This window comes from Hylobates moloch, unplaced genomic scaffold, assembly GCF_009828535.3.
Source record: "Hylobates moloch isolate HMO894 unplaced genomic scaffold, HMol_V3 SCAFFOLD_16, whole genome shotgun sequence".
Taxonomy (NCBI): Eukaryota; Metazoa; Chordata; class Mammalia; order Primates; family Hylobatidae; genus Hylobates; species Hylobates moloch.
Genome location: NW_026652291.1, coordinates 9524609 through 9544996, shown reverse-complemented (window position 1 = coordinate 9544996; position 20388 = coordinate 9524609). Strand labels below are relative to the sequence as shown.

General features: G+C 48.2%; 1 protein-coding gene across 2 annotated transcripts in view; it reads left to right on the top strand.

The window, feature by feature from the left end:
• Positions 1 to 20388, top strand: part of CUNH14orf132 (chromosome unknown C14orf132 homolog) — a 55871-nt gene that overhangs the window by 11242 nt on the left and 24241 nt on the right. Inside the window, exon 1 of one of the 2 annotated variants that reach the window (XM_058429658.1) lies at positions 1752 to 1805. The exons of the other annotated variant lie outside the window; for it this stretch is intronic. Within the exon in view, the coding sequence (XP_058285641.1) occupies positions 1752 to 1805 (54 nt within the window). Of the gene's footprint in view, positions 1 to 1751; positions 1806 to 20388 lie in introns of those variants that run through there. 2 annotated transcript variants of the gene reach the window in all.

Genomic DNA, 20388 nt, shown 5'->3' with positions numbered 1-20388 from the left:
TGAGGTACTTTAGTGTCACTTTCTTCATGTTTCTTGTGCTTGGAGTTTGGAGAGTTTCTTGGACTTGTGGATTTATAGTTTGCATCACCTTTGGAATTTTTCTGCTATTATTTCTTTGGAGATATATATATATATGTGTGTGTGTGTATATATATATATATGCCTATATATGGTGCCTATATATATCCATATATATATACACATATGGATATATATGTGTATATGTATCCATATATATACGTGTGTGTGTGTATATATATATATATATATATAGTTCTGTCTTCTCTCTCCTCTTCTTTTGGGACTAATACACATATATTACATCACCTGAAGTTGTCTCACAGCTGACTGATAGTCTCTTCATTTTTTTTTTTGGTCTTTGTTTCTGTTTGTGTTTTATTTGGGTGGTTATTACTGATATGTCTTCAAGTTAACAAGGTTTTCTTCTGCTATTAATAATAGCCCCACCCAGTGTACTTTTGATACTATATATTATAGTTTTCATCTCTAGAAGCTAATTTGGATCTTTTATATAAAAACATATCTCTTCCATTCTCTTCTTAACATGTTCATTGTTACTTGTAGCTTTTTGAACATATGGAATACAGTTATAACAACTGTTTTAATGTCCTCACTTATTAATTCTAAATATGTCAATTCTGGATTGGTTTTGATTGATTGCCTTTTCTCCTCATATGGTTCATATTTTCCTGCTGCTTTACATGCCTGATGATTCTTGGTTGGATGCCAAACATTGTGAATTTTACTGTGGTGTATGCTAGATATTTTCGTATTCCCATAAATATTCTTGTGCTTTGTTCTGGGATGCAGTTCAGATGCTTGAGAACAGTTTGATTTTTGCAAGTACTGTTTTTAAGATTTGTTCGGCAGGATCAAGCCAAATTTAATCTAAGAGTAATTATTCCCCATCACTAAGACGATGCTGTTCTGAGTATTCTACTACTCAGTGCCTCATAAATTATGAGATTTTCAAGATGGGTGATGGAAACAGGCACTATTTCTGGCCCTATATGGGTTCCAGGCACTATTTTGTATAATTTTTTGGGTGATTCTTTCCCTGCCTCAGGCAGGGTCTGTACAAACATGCACTCATCTGTCCTTTATTGAATGTTTGAGTGGTCCCTCTCTCAAACCCCAGGGTTCTCTCTGTGGGCGGCTGTCTTCTCTCCATACTCTGCCCTGTGGTCTCCAGCTGCCTCACTCTCCTCAGACTCTCATTTCCATTCTTCAACTCAGGGAATCCATTGAGCCCTGCCTGAGTGTCCTGCTCCATGGCCTGGAAACTTTCCATAGGCAGTAAACCGGAGCACCTGTATGGCTCACCTTGCTAATTTCTCATCACTCGAGGGTCCCTGTCCTTCATTGTCTGATGTCCGGTGTCTTGAAAATCATTTTCAAGTATTTTATCTGGTTTTTCAGTTGTTACAGTTGGGAGGGTAAATCTAGTCCCTATTACCCCATTTTGGCTGGACGTGGAATTTTCTTAAGCCTGTGTTTTTAACAGCTGTATTTCCACCCTTCCTCCTTTTCTCCCATTGTGGGAAAAGGAATGTTAACACTTGAATCTAAATCTAGACCATTACCCCTACCTCCCAGCTATGAACCCCTGGTCCAGCCAGCACTTCTCTTTCTCCCTGTCTCCCAAATGCAACAAAATGTGAGTAACATACATACATACTCTACAGGTCAAGTGAGACTGGGGAATAACAAGTGAGGATGCCAAATCATGCATGGACCAGCCTAACTCCTTTCCAGTCTGCTGTTGCCACTTGGAGTTCTTCCAGGTATCCTGTGACAGGATGTTCCATGAGACATTGAGGGAGCCAGTCTGTGATTCAGGTGTGGGGTCTGCAGACCAGGAGCCAGAGTTGGGCAGTTCAGTGAGCAGAGATGGGTTCTTTAGGCCTCCATCCCAAATACCTGGGCCCTAGGAAGCCTTGTTCCCCAGAAGGATGAAAGTGAGGGGAAATGGTGGGAGCAGGTCGCTCCAGCCTGAGGCCCACGCAGTTTGCCAGCCTCCCATTTAGCCAAGAGCTGGAACACTGCTGATTTCCTCCAGCCCTCGTGAGGACCCCTCATCCATCTCCTCAGCATGAAGCTCTGGAAGCTCATTAGAAATATATTAAGACTTGGTTTCCAGCAGCTTTGAGGGACACCTGAGGGGGGCTGACTAATGTGCTCTCCCAGGCACCCTGCACCCCCGTCTCTCTGCACCAAGTCTTAGCAGCCCTTCCTGCATCTCCTGCCTTCTTTCTGACCTCCTGCCAATCCTTCTTCTCTTCCTATGGAGATTCCACCCGGGCCCTGCTGCGTATCCCAATAATCAAATCAATCAGTCAGGGCCAGCCGTGCAGGCAGGCTGTGTTGGGGAATGTGGAAAGCCAGAAAGAAGTGATTGCCAGCCTTCATCATCTTTGTCATCCTTGCCAACAGCGTGAGAGCACACATTGCATACAGGACATCATTCCTAGGCACGAAGACCTGTGAGGCAGGAGCCCGCCCTCTGGTGGAAGAAGAGGATAGATGTCGTAGGTGAATCTTGAGCACCTGCTAAGAGCCAGGTTCTGTGCTGTACGGGCAGCCTATGAAGGCAACACATTCAGCATGCCCATTTTAGAGAAGAGGATACGGAGGCCCAGAGAGCTTTGGGGCCTTGCCCAAAGTCATCCAGGTGAGAAGAGGCTAAGCTGGGGTCAAGGCTAGATCTGAGTCACAGCTGATGGATTGTAGAGTGTTGGGGTGAGATGGAGGCAGATCTGAGTCCCAGAGAGTGTGGTTCTACGTCACAACTCCTTCCAGCCTAGCTGTCTCTGCAGCCTGTCTGGGCAGAGCGGATTGTGGCTGAAGCCAGGTGTCCCACAACTCAGACAGGCTGGTGCCAGAGGTGGGAGTGGGGACCCCACAGGAGGCTGAAAGAATTGAGAGGGGCACTGGAGGACAGGAAGCTTGCTCCTCCTGGGAGGGGCCATACCTCTCTTCTGCCCCTGCAGCTCACCATCAGAGCATCCCTCCCTTCCAAGGTTCCCTTGAGGGCCAAGATTCTCATCTCATTTATGTCAGGATTGCTGCTGCCCAGCCCAGGGCTAGACCCAGTAAATATTTCATAAACCAACAAAGGAAGAGCAGGGAATCAATAAAGGCACAAGAAAAACCTGGACAGAAAATTATGTCTTGCATCAGCTTGCCGGGCACCTCCTCTTTGAGTCTGGATTATGACTTTCCCCAAGGCCAGTGATCCAGACAGCACCAAGTCCCCCACCCTTGCCCCATATCCTCAAACTCCCCAGTCCCCAGCGCCCCTCTCTTGTCCCCCTGCAAAGTGTCTGCTGCATGCTGGGCCCAGCACTACAGGCATTCTGCGCAGTACCCTCTCCTTCCTCTGAACGATTCCATGGTGTGAACCTGTGATCATTCAGTTTACTCAGGAGGAGAGTGGAGGCCAGACAGGGTAAGACGCCGGCTCAAGGTCTTGCAATGGGGCTTGTATTTGGAGAGGGCTGACCCCTCTAAACCTCTGGACTTCTCTGTCAAAATGGTGACTCAGAGGTAAGGTGACCAACCGCCCCGGTTTCTGCAGGGCTGAGGGGCTTTCAAGACAGGAGACTTCCACTTCCAGTGCTGAAACCGGGACAGCCCCAGGCCAACTGGGATAGCTGGTCACCCTACCCAGAGGCCACTTATAGGGGCTTTTTGGATCCCTTCGGGAAGACTGAAATGTCGTTTCAGAGTTTTGTGGGCCTCACTGCATTTGACTAATATTCTTGCTTTTTAAAAATGAGTGGGGATGGTTGAAACCGTGTCCAGAATCCACACCTTTCCCCAGCCCATTTAATTCTCAAGTGTTAACAAGCACGGAGGATGGGCCAGACACCATTCTAGGCACTGGGGACGCTGGGGAACAAGCACTAAAGTCCCTGCTCTCGCTAATGGCACCTTGTCCTGACAGCTGCTCACCTCCCGTGAAAGGTGACCAAGGAGCGAGGGCGCCACACAGTCCCTGCTGTCTGCTCACTTCTGTGTCCCGGCAGCCATGCAGAGAGGTGCCCAGTACATGTTGACTTTGATGAATCCATCAGGAAGGCAGCAGAAGATGAGCAGAGCCTGGGCAGACCCCTGGCCCCCGGAAGGGGACTCTCCCTGGGCTGGCCGGGCCCAGCATGGAGCAGGAAGGCCCCCTCCTCTTCCGTGGTCCTAGAACTCCCAGGCCGAGCCCCAACAGCAGCTGGTGGTCTTGGAGGAGGAGCAGAGCCCCACCTCCATGATGGCCCTGGCCTGTTCAGTCTCCAATGGCCACCTGTCACCCAGAAGCCTCCCAGTGTTACAGAACACTGTTAGCCAGGTCACACGGCTCACCCCGTTAGTCTCCAGCAGCCCACTGTGGGAGGAGGTACCAAAAAAAGGAGGGATGTGGTCCCACCCACAGTCTGAGGTCTTGGGGAGGGAGCACTCCAGGGAGTCAAGCCACAGCCCCCAGCAGAACACTAAAGCGTCTGTCGCATCACTCTACCCATCTGTCTGCCTCTCCTCTGCATAGGAGACCCTCAGGGCTAATGGAGTAAGCTGTGCCTCTCTTTACAGCTCTCTAGGGCCTGGCGGGTGGAAGGCCTTAATAAATGCCCGCAGTGAGCATAATGACCCCACAGTTGGGGAGCGTGGTGGAAGTTCTGACTCGTCTGTTTGTGCTATTCTGGGACCCTGACCAAACCGCCCATGTAGAAGCACAGACTGTAATGTGCCAGAATCCCTCCCCATCATCCCTTATGCAGGGTGAGTCACCCGCTGTGTCTGTATCTTTAGCAACAGGAGGCTCACCACCTCGCCAAACAGAGACCTCCATGGGAGTCAGATCTCCCTAGGCTACAGCATGGCCCTGTCACTGCGCTGCTGGGGAAATCACGTCATGGTCCCCAGCCAAGGCATTCTCATTTGTGCAGTGCACTGATGGTAGTTATGATAAGTTGCCACAAGCCTTGGGATTTTGCTGCTTAAATATGGTAATGTGGCACCTGAGATGGGGAAGCAGGAGGCTTGAGTTCCCGGCCTGGCTCCGCCACTCATGATTTGGGGCTGTTTGACTTGGAACAAGATGCTTAATTTCTTGGAGCCTCAGTTTCCCTTTCTGTTAAATGGGAACAGTAGTAATAGCTCATAGTATGGGTGGGAGAATCAAATGTGAGATGGTGAATGAGAAAGAACAAACTGTGCAGGGCAGCACAGACACCAGCAATTATTATGTTTGAGCCAAAACTGTATATCCCCCCCTTGCATCATCCCTTTTTTTGGACTAAATGTAGCCATTTTCCTCAACTATTTTCCCAAATGCACATTCTCTCTAAAAGTCTTCGCTAGGTCAGGCTCTGGTCTGTCAGTGTTCTTATAGAACAGTTTTCTCAGAACAGGACATGATAATTCAGGAAAATCTATTACCTCCTTGGATCTAGCCCTAATACATTCATTAATGTGGCCATTGAGGGCCAAATCTTGCCTTGTCTAATGCAAAACCTTTGACTCATTCTGATAGGAGATCTTTCTTTCCTAAACACTGCTGTTCAGCCACTTCTCTCCTCCAGGATTTTTACAACTAATTTTTTTGAAACTTAGCACAGATATGTCAAGAACTGTGAGGGGTTTGCAATTTTACTTTGCCTCCAAGTTCGTCTTCCAAAATTTCAAAGATGCAGACAGAAGACATGAGACTCCCGGAGTCAAAGGGCATTATTACTCACACCGCAGCAAGCAGCTTGAGCTTCACGCTCACATCAGTGCTCCCTGCTCCGCAGGTCCCATGGGGCGACGTGGAGCAGCCCGGGTGGGTTCTGCGCATGCCATGGGTTTGTGTGACAGCTGAGGAACCTCAAGCTTAGGAAACCCCACTCTTTTCAGGGAGACTGCTAGCAAACCTGCCCAGCCTTTGCCTCAGAGCGAGAGATGTAATTATCCCAGCCAGGAAACAGATGTGCCCTCTCCCCAAAGGGGACGCTGTCTTTTTTCAGAGCTGTTTACTTTACCCACATCTTGAAAAGATAGTCCAGAACAGAGACTATCAAATCCTCTATTCAAAAGGCATACAGAACAGGATTCTATGCAGAATTGCCGTCCAACTATGCATCTATACGTATCCCTCACTAATGCAGCTGCGTACATCTGGGCCTGCATCTCAGCTTGACCACTGCTGAGCTGTACCACCTTGGGCAAACTCCTGAACCTCTCTGATCCTCTGTTTTCTGCAGCCTGTAAGAGGAGGTATAATTCTTGTCTTCCAGGAGTTCTGTAAGGGATTCTCTGAAGTGTAGTGTTCATGAAGCCTCCTCACCATGCCTGGTACAGAATAGACCATGGAGAGGAGGCAGCAGGGCCGAGATCACTGTGATTTAGAGCCCATCCTTCTGACCACTTAAATCTCCTTCCTTCACTATTCCTCCCTGACTTAGTCCTCTGGCTCCTGTTTCTTCCCTGCCAAGTGGGGCAGAATCACCTGGGTAGCTGGTGTTGCAAGGCCTGGGGCAGAGATCTCAGAGCCCGGGTCGCACCTAGGCTCTGGAACTGGGTCGTACTTTCTAAGCTAAGCCTCAGTGTCCTTTGTTACAAGGAACCCACACCCTGGGATTTAAGAAAGAATTAAAGGAGATAATAAACATGAAATGTTTGGAATGTTCCTGAAAGGGACAGGTGCTCAGTAAAGTCTTTTTGATGCTATTTGGATAGCTTGAGCCTCTCGGAATGCGGTGTAGGCCATTCTAGCTGCTCCCCAGAGGGAACTTATTAGAAAAAGCAAAACAATTTGCAATCCTCTTGCAGCTCACTCAGCATGCTGGTGGCATGCAGCAGCAATTGGCTGTACATTCAGCATTCACGTGACAGGGCCCTCTGTGAGCTTCTGGCTTGGGGAATACAGAATTGCCCAAGGCGCCCTGCAAGGGGGTCAGCGTGGTCAGCTGGGCCTTTTTGGTCTTGACAGTGCTGCTCGCATATCGTGTGACCTTAGGGAGAGGAGAGTGATGAGGAACCTCCTCCTTCTCGCTGGGCTCCACTGAGGGACTCAGCACCGCATGGTGGTCAAGGGTTTGAGAGGCAATCAGACTGACCTAGGTTTGAATCCCGAGTTTGAAACCAGCTGAGCAACTCGAGCACACCACCCATCTTCCTGAGCTCAGTTTCCTCTTCTGTAAAATGGGGATAATGACTTCTCCTGGCTCATGGAGGTGTAAGGATTAGGTAAGGCCATGTATGTGCAGAGGCTGGCCAGGAAATGGTGCCTATGATGACGTTGCGCTATTTTCTATTTTTTTGGTCTGCGAAATGCAGGTTGAGTGGGTAGACCCTAAGATCTCTTATTTCATAGGGAGATGGAAAAACTCCTGGAGTTGCAGTCAGAAAACCCCAGTCCAAATTCTTTACAGCCTCATACAATTTATCTGCACCTCACCTGTCGATGGTGCCAGCTCCCCACGCCTCCTTCTGTGATATATGGCAAAAATCCTCGTCACCATACCTGACAGAGGACTTTGGTAGGTGCTCAAGGTCCCTCTCAGCTCCAGGGTTGTCAATCACCAGGGCCGCTGGCCTCAAAGTATGCTCCATTCAATCAGGGCTATAGCCAGTATGAAGGTAACTCAAACATCAGACACTTAATGGGGCTCACAGGCACACCTACAGGGTTCTGCTGTGGTTTGAATATTTGTGTCTCCTGCAAAACTCATGTTGAAACTTAATCCCCAATGCAATGGTATTATCCCAGTCAGGAAACAAACGTGCTTTTGGGAAGTGATTAGACCGTGAGGGCTTAACCCCCTCATGAATGGATTAATGCCTTCTAAAAGGGCTTGAGGGGGTGAATGTACCCCTTCTGTCCCTTCCACTTTGTGAGGACACAGCCTTCCTCACTCCCGAGGGTGCAGCAGCAAGGCACAAAAGCAGAGAGCAGGGAAGCCTTCAGCAGACACCAGACCTGCCTGCACCTTGATCTTGGACTTCCCAGCCTCCAGAACTGGGAGAAATAAAATTCTATTGTGTATAAATTGCCTAGTCTGTGGGATTTTGTTATAGCAGCACAAACAAGCTAAACTAAGACTGGTTCCAATGGCTAGAGCTGCCTGTCGCTCTGTTCTGATGCTGAGGATTAGACCTCAGGACATCTACTGGAATGGTTAAGGCTGAAGGAGCTCATTGAACCCCAGCGGCACACAGGGGGAACCGGCCCAGCAGCAGACTCCTTTTTGCCAAACATTGCAGGAGTGATGTCTTCTGCAAAAGGGGAATCTGTTTGGCCTCCTGCTGATGAATGATGTCTATTGGCCCTTGGAAGTAGAGTCCATTCTTTATACTTTGGGTCAGGAAAATCACGTGGTGCTAGTAGATCTCCTGGGAGAGAATCCTGCAGACCTCCTGTGTTCTACCTGGAAGGAAGCTCACCTCCACCCCTGGATCCATTGTGGAGAACCATGTGGAGGCACTGAAATTCCTTCACGTCTCTTGGTTCCTGTCACGGAGGTTGGAGAAGTTAACCTTCAGGTGCCATTGGTCCCTTGAGTCACCATAACCATAACTGACCATACTGACCATGCTAACGCCTGCCTTGCTGTGTGCCAGGCTCTCTGTTGAATGCGTTACACGGAGCAGCACAGCTAAGCCTCACCACCATGCTCTGAAGTCGGGATTACAGTTAAGCCCAATTTTCAGGTGAAGCAACTGAGGCTCAGATTTGAACCAGCCACCTGGCTCCCACGTGCTGTGTCTCATGGCTCACTCCCTCAGCTCAGGGTCTCCACTCTCCTCCCTGCCCTCACTTCATGGGCACATCCTCCTCACTCGGTCACTCTACACCTCTGTCTGTGTCCAACTTACTCACAAACACAACTTGTGGCTCCTGGAAATAACTGCCTTCTGTGACCCGATGCCATTTTATTCCATTGGAATAAAGATCCTTAATGACACCGTTTCTACCTCCCCTCTTCCCTAACTCCCACCTCAACTCACCTCCCCCTTCTTTTAAGAATCTTGTGAACATTGGCTTATTTATACTTATGCACCATCTCAGGCCTCCCGGGGCAGGTTTTAATCATCTACCTTCTTGCTGGAGACATCTTGAAAGGCTCCAATCCTTCACCCATGCTGAGAACATTTCAAGCAAAGCAAGAGGCATGAGAACAGTTTTTAACTGAAGTTAACATTGTGGCTTTTTCCACACAGCCAGACACTCAGGCACGTTGGGGAGATTAAAAGTGATGTTGGAAAATGCATCCACGAGTCTGTGACCTCAAGCAGAAAGCAGCAGCCACTTGAGCTCATGGATCAGACAGGATGCATCTCAAACAGAGAGTGGGAAGGATCCATAGATTTCCCTGCCTGGCCCAGCTCTCCCAGGTGCCTCCTACAGCATTGCAGCAGTAGGGCTGCCACTGGCGGGGCTGGGAACAGCTGGGGGGCTATCTCCTGTGCAGGGTAGCCACAGGTTGCCCACAGGGCTTCGATTCCCCAGTCTTGGCTCTGCCAGAGCCTAGTTGCATATCCCGAGAAAGTCATGACTGAGCCTGTTTGCATATTTGAAGAGGGGCTCAAGATTACCTTCTCCAGGCTGGGCGCAGTGGCTCACGCCTATAATCTCAGCACTTTAGGAGGCTGAAGCGGACAGATTGCTTGAGCTCAGGAGTTCAAGACCAGCCTGGGCAACATAGTGAGACTCTGTCTCTACAAAAACTACAAAAAAGTTAGCCAGGTGTGGTGTTAAAAAATTAGCCTACCCAGGTGCACACCTGTAGTCCCAGGTACTCAGGAGGCTGAGGTGGAAGGATTGCTTGAGCCCAGGAGGTCGAAGCTGCAGGGAGCCATGATTGCAGCACTGCACTCCAGCCTAGGCGACAGAATGAGACACTGTCAAAAAAACAAAACAAAACAAAAAATCTGCCCCGTGGGTTTATTTTGAACATTGGATGTGGTAATTTGTGCAAACAGCTTTGCAAATATAACAGATAGTAATGACACAGCTTGACATGTATTGAGCACTCATGAAGGGCCAGGCACTGCTCTCAGCACTTCTCATCATTCCCATTCTACAGATGAGGAAACTGAGGCCCCAGGGTTATGTCACCAAGCCACACGGGGAGCAAGTGGCAGAGGGGGATTTGCAGGTCGTGTTTGGTCATCCTTGCTGTCAGCCACTGTGCTGTGCTCACTTGTCACGTGGCAGCATAGCTCATAGGATATTCTTTAACCTGGCAGCAGTCTCTGCTGAGGGGGCCCTAGATGGGTTGGGTATTTCTTGACCCAGTAACATCCATCCAAATTCCCATGCCACTGCTGCAGCCCTTGGCCCCGCCTCTCCTTCTCCCTGGACCACTGCAGGTGCTTCTCACCTAGGGGGTGACTCCAGTTGCTTCCTGATCTGTTTCCTTTCTTCACCCTTGCCAGAGGGAGCTTTCTCCTGCTGAGGGTCTTCTGTGGCTTCCTCCATCCATGGGATACAGTGCCAGGTCCTTGGGCCAACCTTTGTTCCCATGAGCAGACCCCATCTCCAGGTCTGGGCCCGAAATGCATCTTCCTGGTGCCCACACCAGTCAGGCTGAGACACATGCAGCTCCCCATAGTGGTGCCCCAGATTTTCAGTGCCTTGTCCCCGGGATGCTCCCCTCCCCTCCTTCAATGCTGGATTCAGAATCCCCTTCCCACAAAGCCAGGTGCCTGGATCCCACACGCTAAGACACTGTCCTTTCTTCCAAGTGGCCAGTGCTCTTCTGTAGCATTACTGGGGACTTCTCCCTCCCTATGGGCTAGATTGTCATGTGTGGAGCTGATTGGCTGGTTCTTGTGTGTCTCCCCAGCACAGGACATAGGGCTGGTGTGAAGTCGATTCTGCACAGAAAATGAAGGAGGTGGGATTGGTGTCGCAGGCCCAGGTCTCTGCTGGCCCCCACACTGGCTGTGGGACCTTTGCAAAGGTGACCCCCTACAGCTACCATCTCTGCAACAGTAAAAAATGGAATGACAGCCGTCCTATTGGCACAGCAAGCACTGACCAGCCAAGAGAGCTGCGACGTGCTTTGTGACGTGTAGAGAGTTCCAGCGCGGTGCATGTTCATTGCTTGAGTGGCTAAACAGAATATTGAGTTTATTCAGCAGATTTTTTATCCTCTGCACCCTCATTCTCGTGCTACCATCTGGGGACTCAGGGCTCAGCTCCCTGACAGAGCAGTGTCCTTCCTCACTCTGTCTTTCTCCCTTGTCTCATCCATACACTTGATTTCCTCCTCAGCCACCCCCAATTCCTGTGCTGCATGCCTGAAAGAGGCAGGAACTTCACCTCTATGCTTTGGCCAGAGGCCTCTTCCCTCCCACCCGTGCCCAGTGCCAGGGACTCAGCCCAGCATCAGCAAATCCAGCAAACACATCTGTCTAAAGAGGAATAAGTCCCACATCTCCCATGCCTAACGTCCAAGGAGCTGAGATGGGAAGGGTCTGGGTAAAGTGTTCCCTGAGCCCCGAGACACGTCCCTGCCCATTTCCATAGCCCATTGTGCATTTGCCATAAACTCATAATTCTGAAGTTTGAAAAAGTTCTTCCCAGAACATGCACCATCTTTAAATAGTAAAAACAAAGACAATGCCACGACCATCACCTACTACTAATGCTACTAAAACTAAACACAGTGGCAGCTTATTAAATTACCATTTCCCTGGTGCCAGGCTCTGTGCCTAAAACCATGCACTGGGCCTCATTCTCAGGGCTTTTCTTCTGTCAGCTCAAGAAGTCCTCACAGCACCTCAAGGAGGGAAATACTTTCATTACCCACATTTAGAGATAAGAACGATGAGGCCCAGAGAGGGTGAGGGATTAGTCCACAGTCACACAGCTCCTTGGTAGCCAAGTCAGACATGGGGCGTGGATGGCCCAGCTCTTTGTTCCTGCACCTTCTCCCTGTTGGAGTAGCTGGGGTTGGTGTTATCTGTTGCCATTGGGCATGTATTTGCACCCCACATTTTAGTTCATAGGTTCATTTAAGGAGCTACCCGTATGTGTGACAAACAGCAAACGTGGCTGCCTAGAGAGCCCACTGCCAGAGCTAGAGCTGTGTGTGATGAATGTCTGCAGTGGCAGATATGATTCACTGGGGTTCTGATTGTGTGTGGGTTTAACTTACTGTATTTTCTTTTAAGTAGCACTAATTTGCCATCATGTGCCTTTGGGTGGGCAATATTTAAAGAAATAAACATCTCAGGACAGGTGCAGTGGCTCACACCTGTAATCTCAACACTTTGGGAGGCTGAGGCAGGAGGATGGCTTGAGGCCAGGAGCTGGAGGCCAGCCAGGGCTGGTCTCTACAAAAAATAAAAAGTTAGCTGTGTGAGGTGTTGCATGCCTGTAGTTTCAGCTACTTGAGAGGCTGAGGCAGGAGGATTGCTTGAGCCCAAGAGTTTGAGGCTACAGTGAGCCAAGATCACACAACTGCATTCAGCCTAGGTGGCAGAGTAAGACCCTCTCTCTATAAATAAATAAATAAACATCTCAGCATAATTCCACAGCTTTCTTACAAATGCTCGACAGAACAATTATTCTAATACTTTGTCTTCTATCTCAGTCACCACATTCCCCCTTAACGAGGAGTTAATCAAACTTCCTGAAGATAAACCCTCTATCCAGCTGGTCCAGTCCTTTGGCTCATGTTGAAGTCAAAAGCCCTTGCAGGCAGCTTATATTGTCTGCTCATGGCTTTTCTCCAGCAAGTCGCTCCATGGATTGAGTCCCTGCCATGTGCATATGTCTTCTCTGAACCTTCCATAGTCTGCCCACTAGGGTGTTGAACCACAGGTCAGGTAACGAAAATGGGCTTGGAGTGAAGGAGTGGATGTGTGGCTATGCTACCAGTGGGAGAGAGAGCCTGACTTTGCACCCCGGCCTGAACCCCTAGTCCTCTTTCAACCTCAACCATGAGATGAGCATCACCAGCTCCAAATGCTCCCCGTTAATCAAGAAAGAAAACAAAAAGGACCAATGGATCTTCGTGTTTTCCTTTCGTTCATCTACTTTCTCTCTCCCCTGCCTTTTGCAAAAGCTGACATGGAGATTGCAGCCCTCCACATGTGTCTTTATGGTAATAATTTGAAACAGCAGCACTGCCTGTTTCAGTTGGAAAGGAGGCATTTGCTGCCTCTTAGGAAAAAGTCCTCCTGCCCAGCTCCCTGCTCACGGCTGCTAAGGTTTACATCCTCGCAATTCCACCACTCTGAGCTGCATCCGTGTCAGAACCCTTAGGGAGTGGTCCAGATCCCTTTGCCAAACATTTTCAGCAACTGGAACCCAGGTTTCTCAACAGAGGATAAAAGTGCTGTCTTCACTCCTGGGCTGCCAGGTACATTCTTCCTTGGCCTTGGGAGTGCCCTTACATACTCTCAGGACGAATCCAGTCTTGTTTCTGAGATGATTTGCTCTCCAACAGACAGGTTACCTATGGAGCATAATATAGACTTGATTTCGCCCAGACAAGCCACTGAGCATTTATTGAGTGCCTGCTATGTGCAAAACACTGAGGATCAAAGAGACACCACAGACCCTTTCTGCCCAGAGTCACAAAAAGAGTGGGTGTCAGTACCTTTATCACAAAAAAAATTTTTCATCTGATGCTTTTAAAGAGTTTGGAAGGTAGATGAGGCAGGAATTATCATGTCTGTTTGAAAGCTGGGTAAGCAGAGGCCAGGGAGCTGTGAAGCAGCCATTGACTTGCAGCTGGGGCGGGTCTCAGGCCTCCTTGCTCCTGTCAAAGCTGCCATCCCCTCAGGAACAGAGGGTGAATAGGATGGAGGTTCCTTATAAGAAGTGACCTCTCGAAAAGTACTGTCCACCCAAGGAACAGGACTGTGGCATCCTTTTTTTGCTTGTTTGTTTTTTGAGACAGAGTCTCGCTCTGTCACCCAGGCTGGAGTGCAGTGGTACAATCGTGGCTCACTGTAACGTCTGCCTCCTGGGTTCAAGTGATTCTCCTGCCTCAGCCTCCCTAGTAGTTGAGACTACAGGCAAATGCCACCACGCCCAGCTAATTTTTGTATTTTTAGTAGAGACAGGGTTTCACCACGTTGGCCAGGCTGGTCTCGAACTGCTGACCTCAGGTGATCCACCTGCCTCAGCCTCCCAAAATGCTGGGATTGCAGGAGTGAGCCACTGCGCCCGGCCATGTGGCATCCTTTTGAGGAACAACAAAAGTCACGTCCCTACATTGGCTTAGGCAAGGATTTCATGACCAAGAACCCAAAAGCAAATGCAATAAAAACAAAGATAAATAGCTGGGACCTAATTAAACTAAAGAGCTCCTGCACAGCAAAAGGAACAGTCATCAGAGTAAACAGACAGCCCACAGAGTGGGAGAAAATCTTCACTATCTATACAACTGACAAAGGACTAATATCCAGAATCTACAACAAAGTCAAACAAATCAGTAATAAAAAAAAATCCCATCAAAAAGTGAGCTAAGGACATGAATAGACAATTCTCAAAAGAAGATACACAAATGGCCAACAAACATATGAAAAACTGCTCAACATCACCAATCGTCAGGGAAATGCAATCAAAACCACAGTGCGATACCACCTTATTCCTGCAAGAATGGCCATCATCAAAAAACAGTAGATGTTGGCATGGATGCGGTGAGCAGGAAACACTTCTACACTGCTGGTGAGAATGTAAACCAGTACAGCCACTATGGAAAACAGTGTAGAGATTCCTTAAAGAAATAAAAGTAGAACTACCATTTGATCCAGCAATCCCACTACTGGGTATCTACCCAGAGGAAAAGAAGTCATTATGCGAAAAAGATACTTGCACACGCATGTTTATAGCAGCACAATCCACAATTGCAAAATCGTGGAACTGACCCAAATGCCCACCAATCATTGAGTGGATAAAGAAACTATGGTATATATATATATATATATATATATATATATATATATATATATGAGATGGAATACTAGGCAGCCATAAAAAGGAATGAATTAATAGCATTTGCAGTGACCTGGATGAGATTGGAGACTCTTATTCTAAGTGAAGTGACTCAGGAATGGAAACCCAAACATCATATGTTCTCACTGATATGTGGGAGCTAAGCTATGAGGATGCAAAGGCATAAGAATGACACAGTGGACTTTGGGGACTTGGGGGAAGAGTGGAAGGGGGGCATAAAAGACTACAAATAATGGTGCAGTGTCTACTGCTCGGGTGATGGGTGCACCAAAATCTCACAAATCACCACTAAAGAACTTACTCATGTAACCACAAACCACCTGTACCCCAATAACTTATGGAAAAATAAAATTTAAAAAAATTTTAAAATTAATTTTAATTTTTTATTTTTAATTAAGATTAATTAATTTTAATTAATTACTTTTAATTTGCTCTCCTGGCATTTTCCATGCTGGGATTCCGCTCAGGCCAGCTCTGTTGAACAGGCTTTGCTGGTTGGCAGGGATTGTGCACACACGTGGCGCCACCTCCCTTCGCTTCTCTGGCCCTGTTTTCTTCCTAACCCAGTGTGCTCTCTTCCTCCCATACATAGGTAGGGGGTTTTGACGTGACTTCCTGGACATCATGTGTAGCAGTGGGGGTAGTTTTCTCTGGCTTCTGACCCAGCCGGGTGTATTGAAATAGCTGTGAGGCTGCAGGGTCCTGAGCCGGATTGTGTTGGCACAGGATGGGCACCTCTGTGCCTTCCTCTTCTGCTCATACAGGTGCCCCTGGGGAGGAGGGTGCAGTGTGTTCCGCTGAGAGCTACATTGGTTGGAGGAGACTATAGCATTTTAGAACGTCCTCCTGGAGATTCCGACGTGCATCTCCGGTGGAGAATCTGGCCTTTTGTTGCTGTTGTTTCATGCCATGATTACTACTGAAGACAATTTTGCCATATAGAGGAGAGGATGTTTAAAAATAAACCAAAAGGATCCACTTAGGGAGGTAAACATCCTGCGCTTGCCGTTGCCCCGGCCCCGCTTCACTCCCGGATGCGTGTGCTTGCTGATGGAGGATGATGCTCAATTTCACTTGTATTCCTTTTGTCCTCTCCTCTTAGCCTTCATCACCCCCCACCACTTTCCCCTTCTCTCTCTCTTCCTCCAAAATAGGGATTACATAGTTTTTCTCTTGGTACCTCTGGCTTCTAACCTGATCCCCCCCACCCCCAGCATGTAGTAGGTGCTCAGTAAAATGTCTGTTTCACTAATGAACGAGATAACAATTGAACAAACGAATTCCCCACCCATCCTCCGAAGGCCCTGAGACTTTATTCTGCTCAGTGGCAAGGAATTTAATCTGATTAGGAGGCTGCTGACCCACATAGGGGACGCCCATTTGGTTCCAATGACACTGCTGAATCATTTCAAAGATGCTATCGAGTTAATTGGGGTAGAATAAATACTAATTTATGGCAACCTTTGCCAGCTGTTCTCTAAGGGAAATTTTTAAACTCCCCATCCTCTTGCTTTGCTTGACTGCTGAGACCCAGTGAGAGTGGCCTGAACTTCTCATAGCTGGACCAACAGAGGCACAGCCTCCTCCCCCTTCTCTCCACCTCAGGAAGCCACAGCCAGGTGGAGGAGCTCCTCAGGTACAGCCAGGGAGGTGGGGCATCTCAAAGCGGCCTTAGCTGTTTCTTCCTAAGGTTCTTAGCCAGCCTCCTCTGAATGCAGGCTGTGGCTCTGGGGCTTGTCCCAGTCCCCTGAGTTCTCACCATGGACTATGGGATGCGGGTGGAGGACAAGGTCCCCAGGACCCTGGACCACACCATCTGAGCCTTTCTGTCCCCCCAGGGCAAGTGCTTCCTCCATTATTGCGAATCTAAGATGATGTGCTGTGATGAGACAGCGTTTTCTCCCCCTGTGTTGTGCTGAGTTACTATGGCAACACTTTCAGAAGAGGTGAATTTGCTTTTTCCTCTGAATTCTGAAATGCTCTCAGGCTTTCCAAAAATATCCTTATTTCCCTGAGTCCTACTGTGGGTTGAGGCATGTCGGACACACAGAAAATAGAGTCATCTTCTCCACCATGTATATATTACATCAAGTAGCTCAATGCACAGCAATTGATTGGGTAAACTTTTTTTTTAATAAAAAATATTTTTAGCATCTGCTCTATGTCAGTAGATGTGCTAGGCACTGGGATTCAAAGAGAAGGTAGACTCAACTCATATCCTACAAGTGCTCACAGTCCCTAAGAAAAATAGCCAAGTACACAGCTAACTATAATGTAACGTAAGTACACATCTAACTATAAGATAATGTAACATTACATAATATATTGTAACGTAATGTAATATAATGTACTATAATACACGTAATGTAGTAAATATAATGTAATGTAATAAATATTTTGTCAGTTCTAGGAATAAATTAGTGTAGGACCCCAGTAGAGAAAGCTGTTAATTCAGCCTGGAGTGAGGAGGGTTAGGAGTTGGTAGATCTAGAGTTTGATTTCTGATCAATTACATATGGGCTGTGCCAGCTCAGGGAAATGAACATGCCTCTCTGAGCTCCAATCCTCTATCTCATGCTGAGCTGTTGTGAAAATGAGGGGACACCACAAAGTCACAGCAGCCAGTCTCAGAGCAGCTGTTACTCAAAAGATACTGCTCCTCCTTGCCCAAGTGCTGGGGTGCCCAGAAGGGGCTCAGAAGAGGAAGTGAGCACAGATAGAGAGACCTGCAGGAAGTGGAGCAGCAGGCCAGCACTTCCGTCAAAGGCAGTCGCGCCAGCAGCAAGGTGGCCACGTGAGCACACCTGGCACATCCGTTCAGAGGGAGATAGGAAAGCCATTGTGGCCAGTGCAAGGGACTGGATCTGAACCCATTGCCATCCTTGGGCTCTGGGTGGGACCCCCTTTTGAAAGCTTCCACTGAACCATAAAGATAGCACAGTGGTAAAGTGCCTACAAGAGAGGCACCGCAACAAACATGAACATTGCTCTAAAAATTAGCATGCACTTTGGGAGGCTGAGGCAAGCAGATCACCTCAGGTCGGGAGTTCGAGACCAGCCTGACCAACATGGAGAAACCCCATCTCTACTAAAAATACAAAATTAGCTGGGCGTGATGGCGGGTGCCTGTAATCCCAGCTACTCGGGAGGCTGAGGCAGGAGAATCGCTTGAACCCAGGAGGCGGATGTTGCTGTGAGCGGAGATCAGGCCATTGCACTCCAGCCTGGGCAGCAAGAGTGAAACTCCATCTTAAAAAAAAAAAAAAAAAAAAATTAGCATGCACTCAGTGTAGGTCCCAGTGTCATTGTGCCTGGTCACACTTGGAGTGCTGTAGGCATGCCCCCTACCTTCCACCAGCTTAGATGCTCTTTGAGGGAAGAAAGCAGCCCTCTTTGTCCTGTGCAATGTTAGCACATGCAGGTGGCCACTTATAGGGGTTCCAGAGAGGGTTATGTCTTCTTTACTATGTGTGCCTGTGTGCTCGCCTGTCAAACAAGGGTGACGATAGTACCCACCTCATAGGGTTGTGATAATAAAACCCAATCATGCCTGTAACGTGCTCAGCCCATATCTGGCATAGAGCAGGCTCTCAATAAATATCAGCTTTCATTTTTATTTTATCCACCTCGTTGTAAATTGAAGACTCTCCAACATGGGAACATTAGTCAAGGAGAGTGGCAAGTACTGATATCCAGTAGCAAATCTTTCCCTTAACTGCACCGTGAGTGGGCGAACAGCACAGAAAGGCTCGGTAGCTCCCCGTGTGTTGGAAAGCTTAATGAAAGAGCAGATTATGTTTTTTCAGCAAAACAGCCAGATTTGGAGGCCAGTTCTCTGCAGGATGTCATCTCAACGTGTTGCAGGGCTGGGCAAGTTAATGAGAAAGCCTCTGGGTTTTGGGGATCGGAGAAGGCCTGGATGCCATTCCCAGGTGTGTGATGTGAGTGATCTTAGGTGGGGTGCTCCGTGGCCATCCGGCGGGCACTCACTGCAGATGCATGGGCACTGATTCCAGCCTTCAGCCTCCCTGTCTGTAGAAAGAGGCAGACCTCACCCACTGAAACCCTCTACAGGGAGTAGAAAAGGATTTCTCACTTCCAGATGAGACCAAAGCTGGGACTGTTTGGAGTTCTCTGTTTCCACCTCCCTCAGGATGAGCACACAGACCATGTAGGGAGCAGCAGCCGCTTACTACCCCTGGGAGAAAAGCTTGGCCACATTCATCAGCAAAAGCCTGTGCACCTGGCTTCTGTGCAAAGTTCTGCCCATTAGCTCTTGTCACCTTTAGCATGTGCTGTGCTCCAGGTGCTGTGCTGTGCTCCAGGCGCTGTGCTGAGCACCAGAGGACCGTGATGGTTCATTTAAGGTGTCGACTTGGCTGCACCCTGGGATGCCCAGATTGGGCGTGTCCATGACAGTGTTTCTGGATGAGGTTAGCATTTGAATCCGTGGACCCCGTAAAGCAGATAATCCTCCCCAATGTGGGTGGCATCAACCAGTTCACTGAGGGAGAAAGAAAGAAGAATTTGCCTCTTTTATCTCCTGCCTGCCTGCTTCAGCTGAGACATTGGCCTTCTGCTCTTGGATTGGGTTTTAGCCCCTCAGCTCCTCTGGTTCTCAGGCCTTTGGACTTAAGACTGAATTATGCCACCAGCTTCCCTGTGTCTCCAGCTTGCCGGTGACAGATGGTGGGGTTTCTCAGTCTCCATAATTGTGTAAGGCAATTCCTCATAGTAAATCTCTTCATATATATGTATATATATGTTATTGGTTCTATTTACGTTCATATATATATGTTATTGGTTCTGTTTATGTTCATATATATATATATATATGTTATTGGTTCTGTTTCTCTGGAGAACCTGGACTAATACAGATTTGGTAGAGACTATTGATTTCTATAATCCTGGAATATTGCAAAGTATACGGTGATACTCGAGCAGTTTGAATTTAGTTTCTGGTTCTTTGGAAATATATAAACTCTCAAAGCCTCAGTTATAATACCTGTGTGGTGGGAAGACACCACCTCCACCTCCCTGTGAGGCACACCATGATTAGCCAGGGCACGCATGGGGTGTGCATGAAGCTGGACAACTGGCAGCCCAGTTTGGAGCTGGCGCAGTCAGCCTGGGCAGGCAGGCGCCTTTCGAAGGCTTCAGCCTCCTGCACTGGCTTCAAAGGCCCAGGACTCAGAGGCTGACATGTGACCAGGGACCTCCATGAGTTACTCATGTAATGGAGTTGAGGGCCTTGATGATGTGGAATTGCATGCCACAAAATCCTGCTTTTTTGTTTTTAAAGGATCTCAATATGTATTATTTTACAGAGGATGGCTTTCTACTTTGAGATCCCTTCTTCCCAGCAAACACCAACCAACCTTTATTTTTACAGCCTGGAAGTTTATTGTGATGCTCTTGGC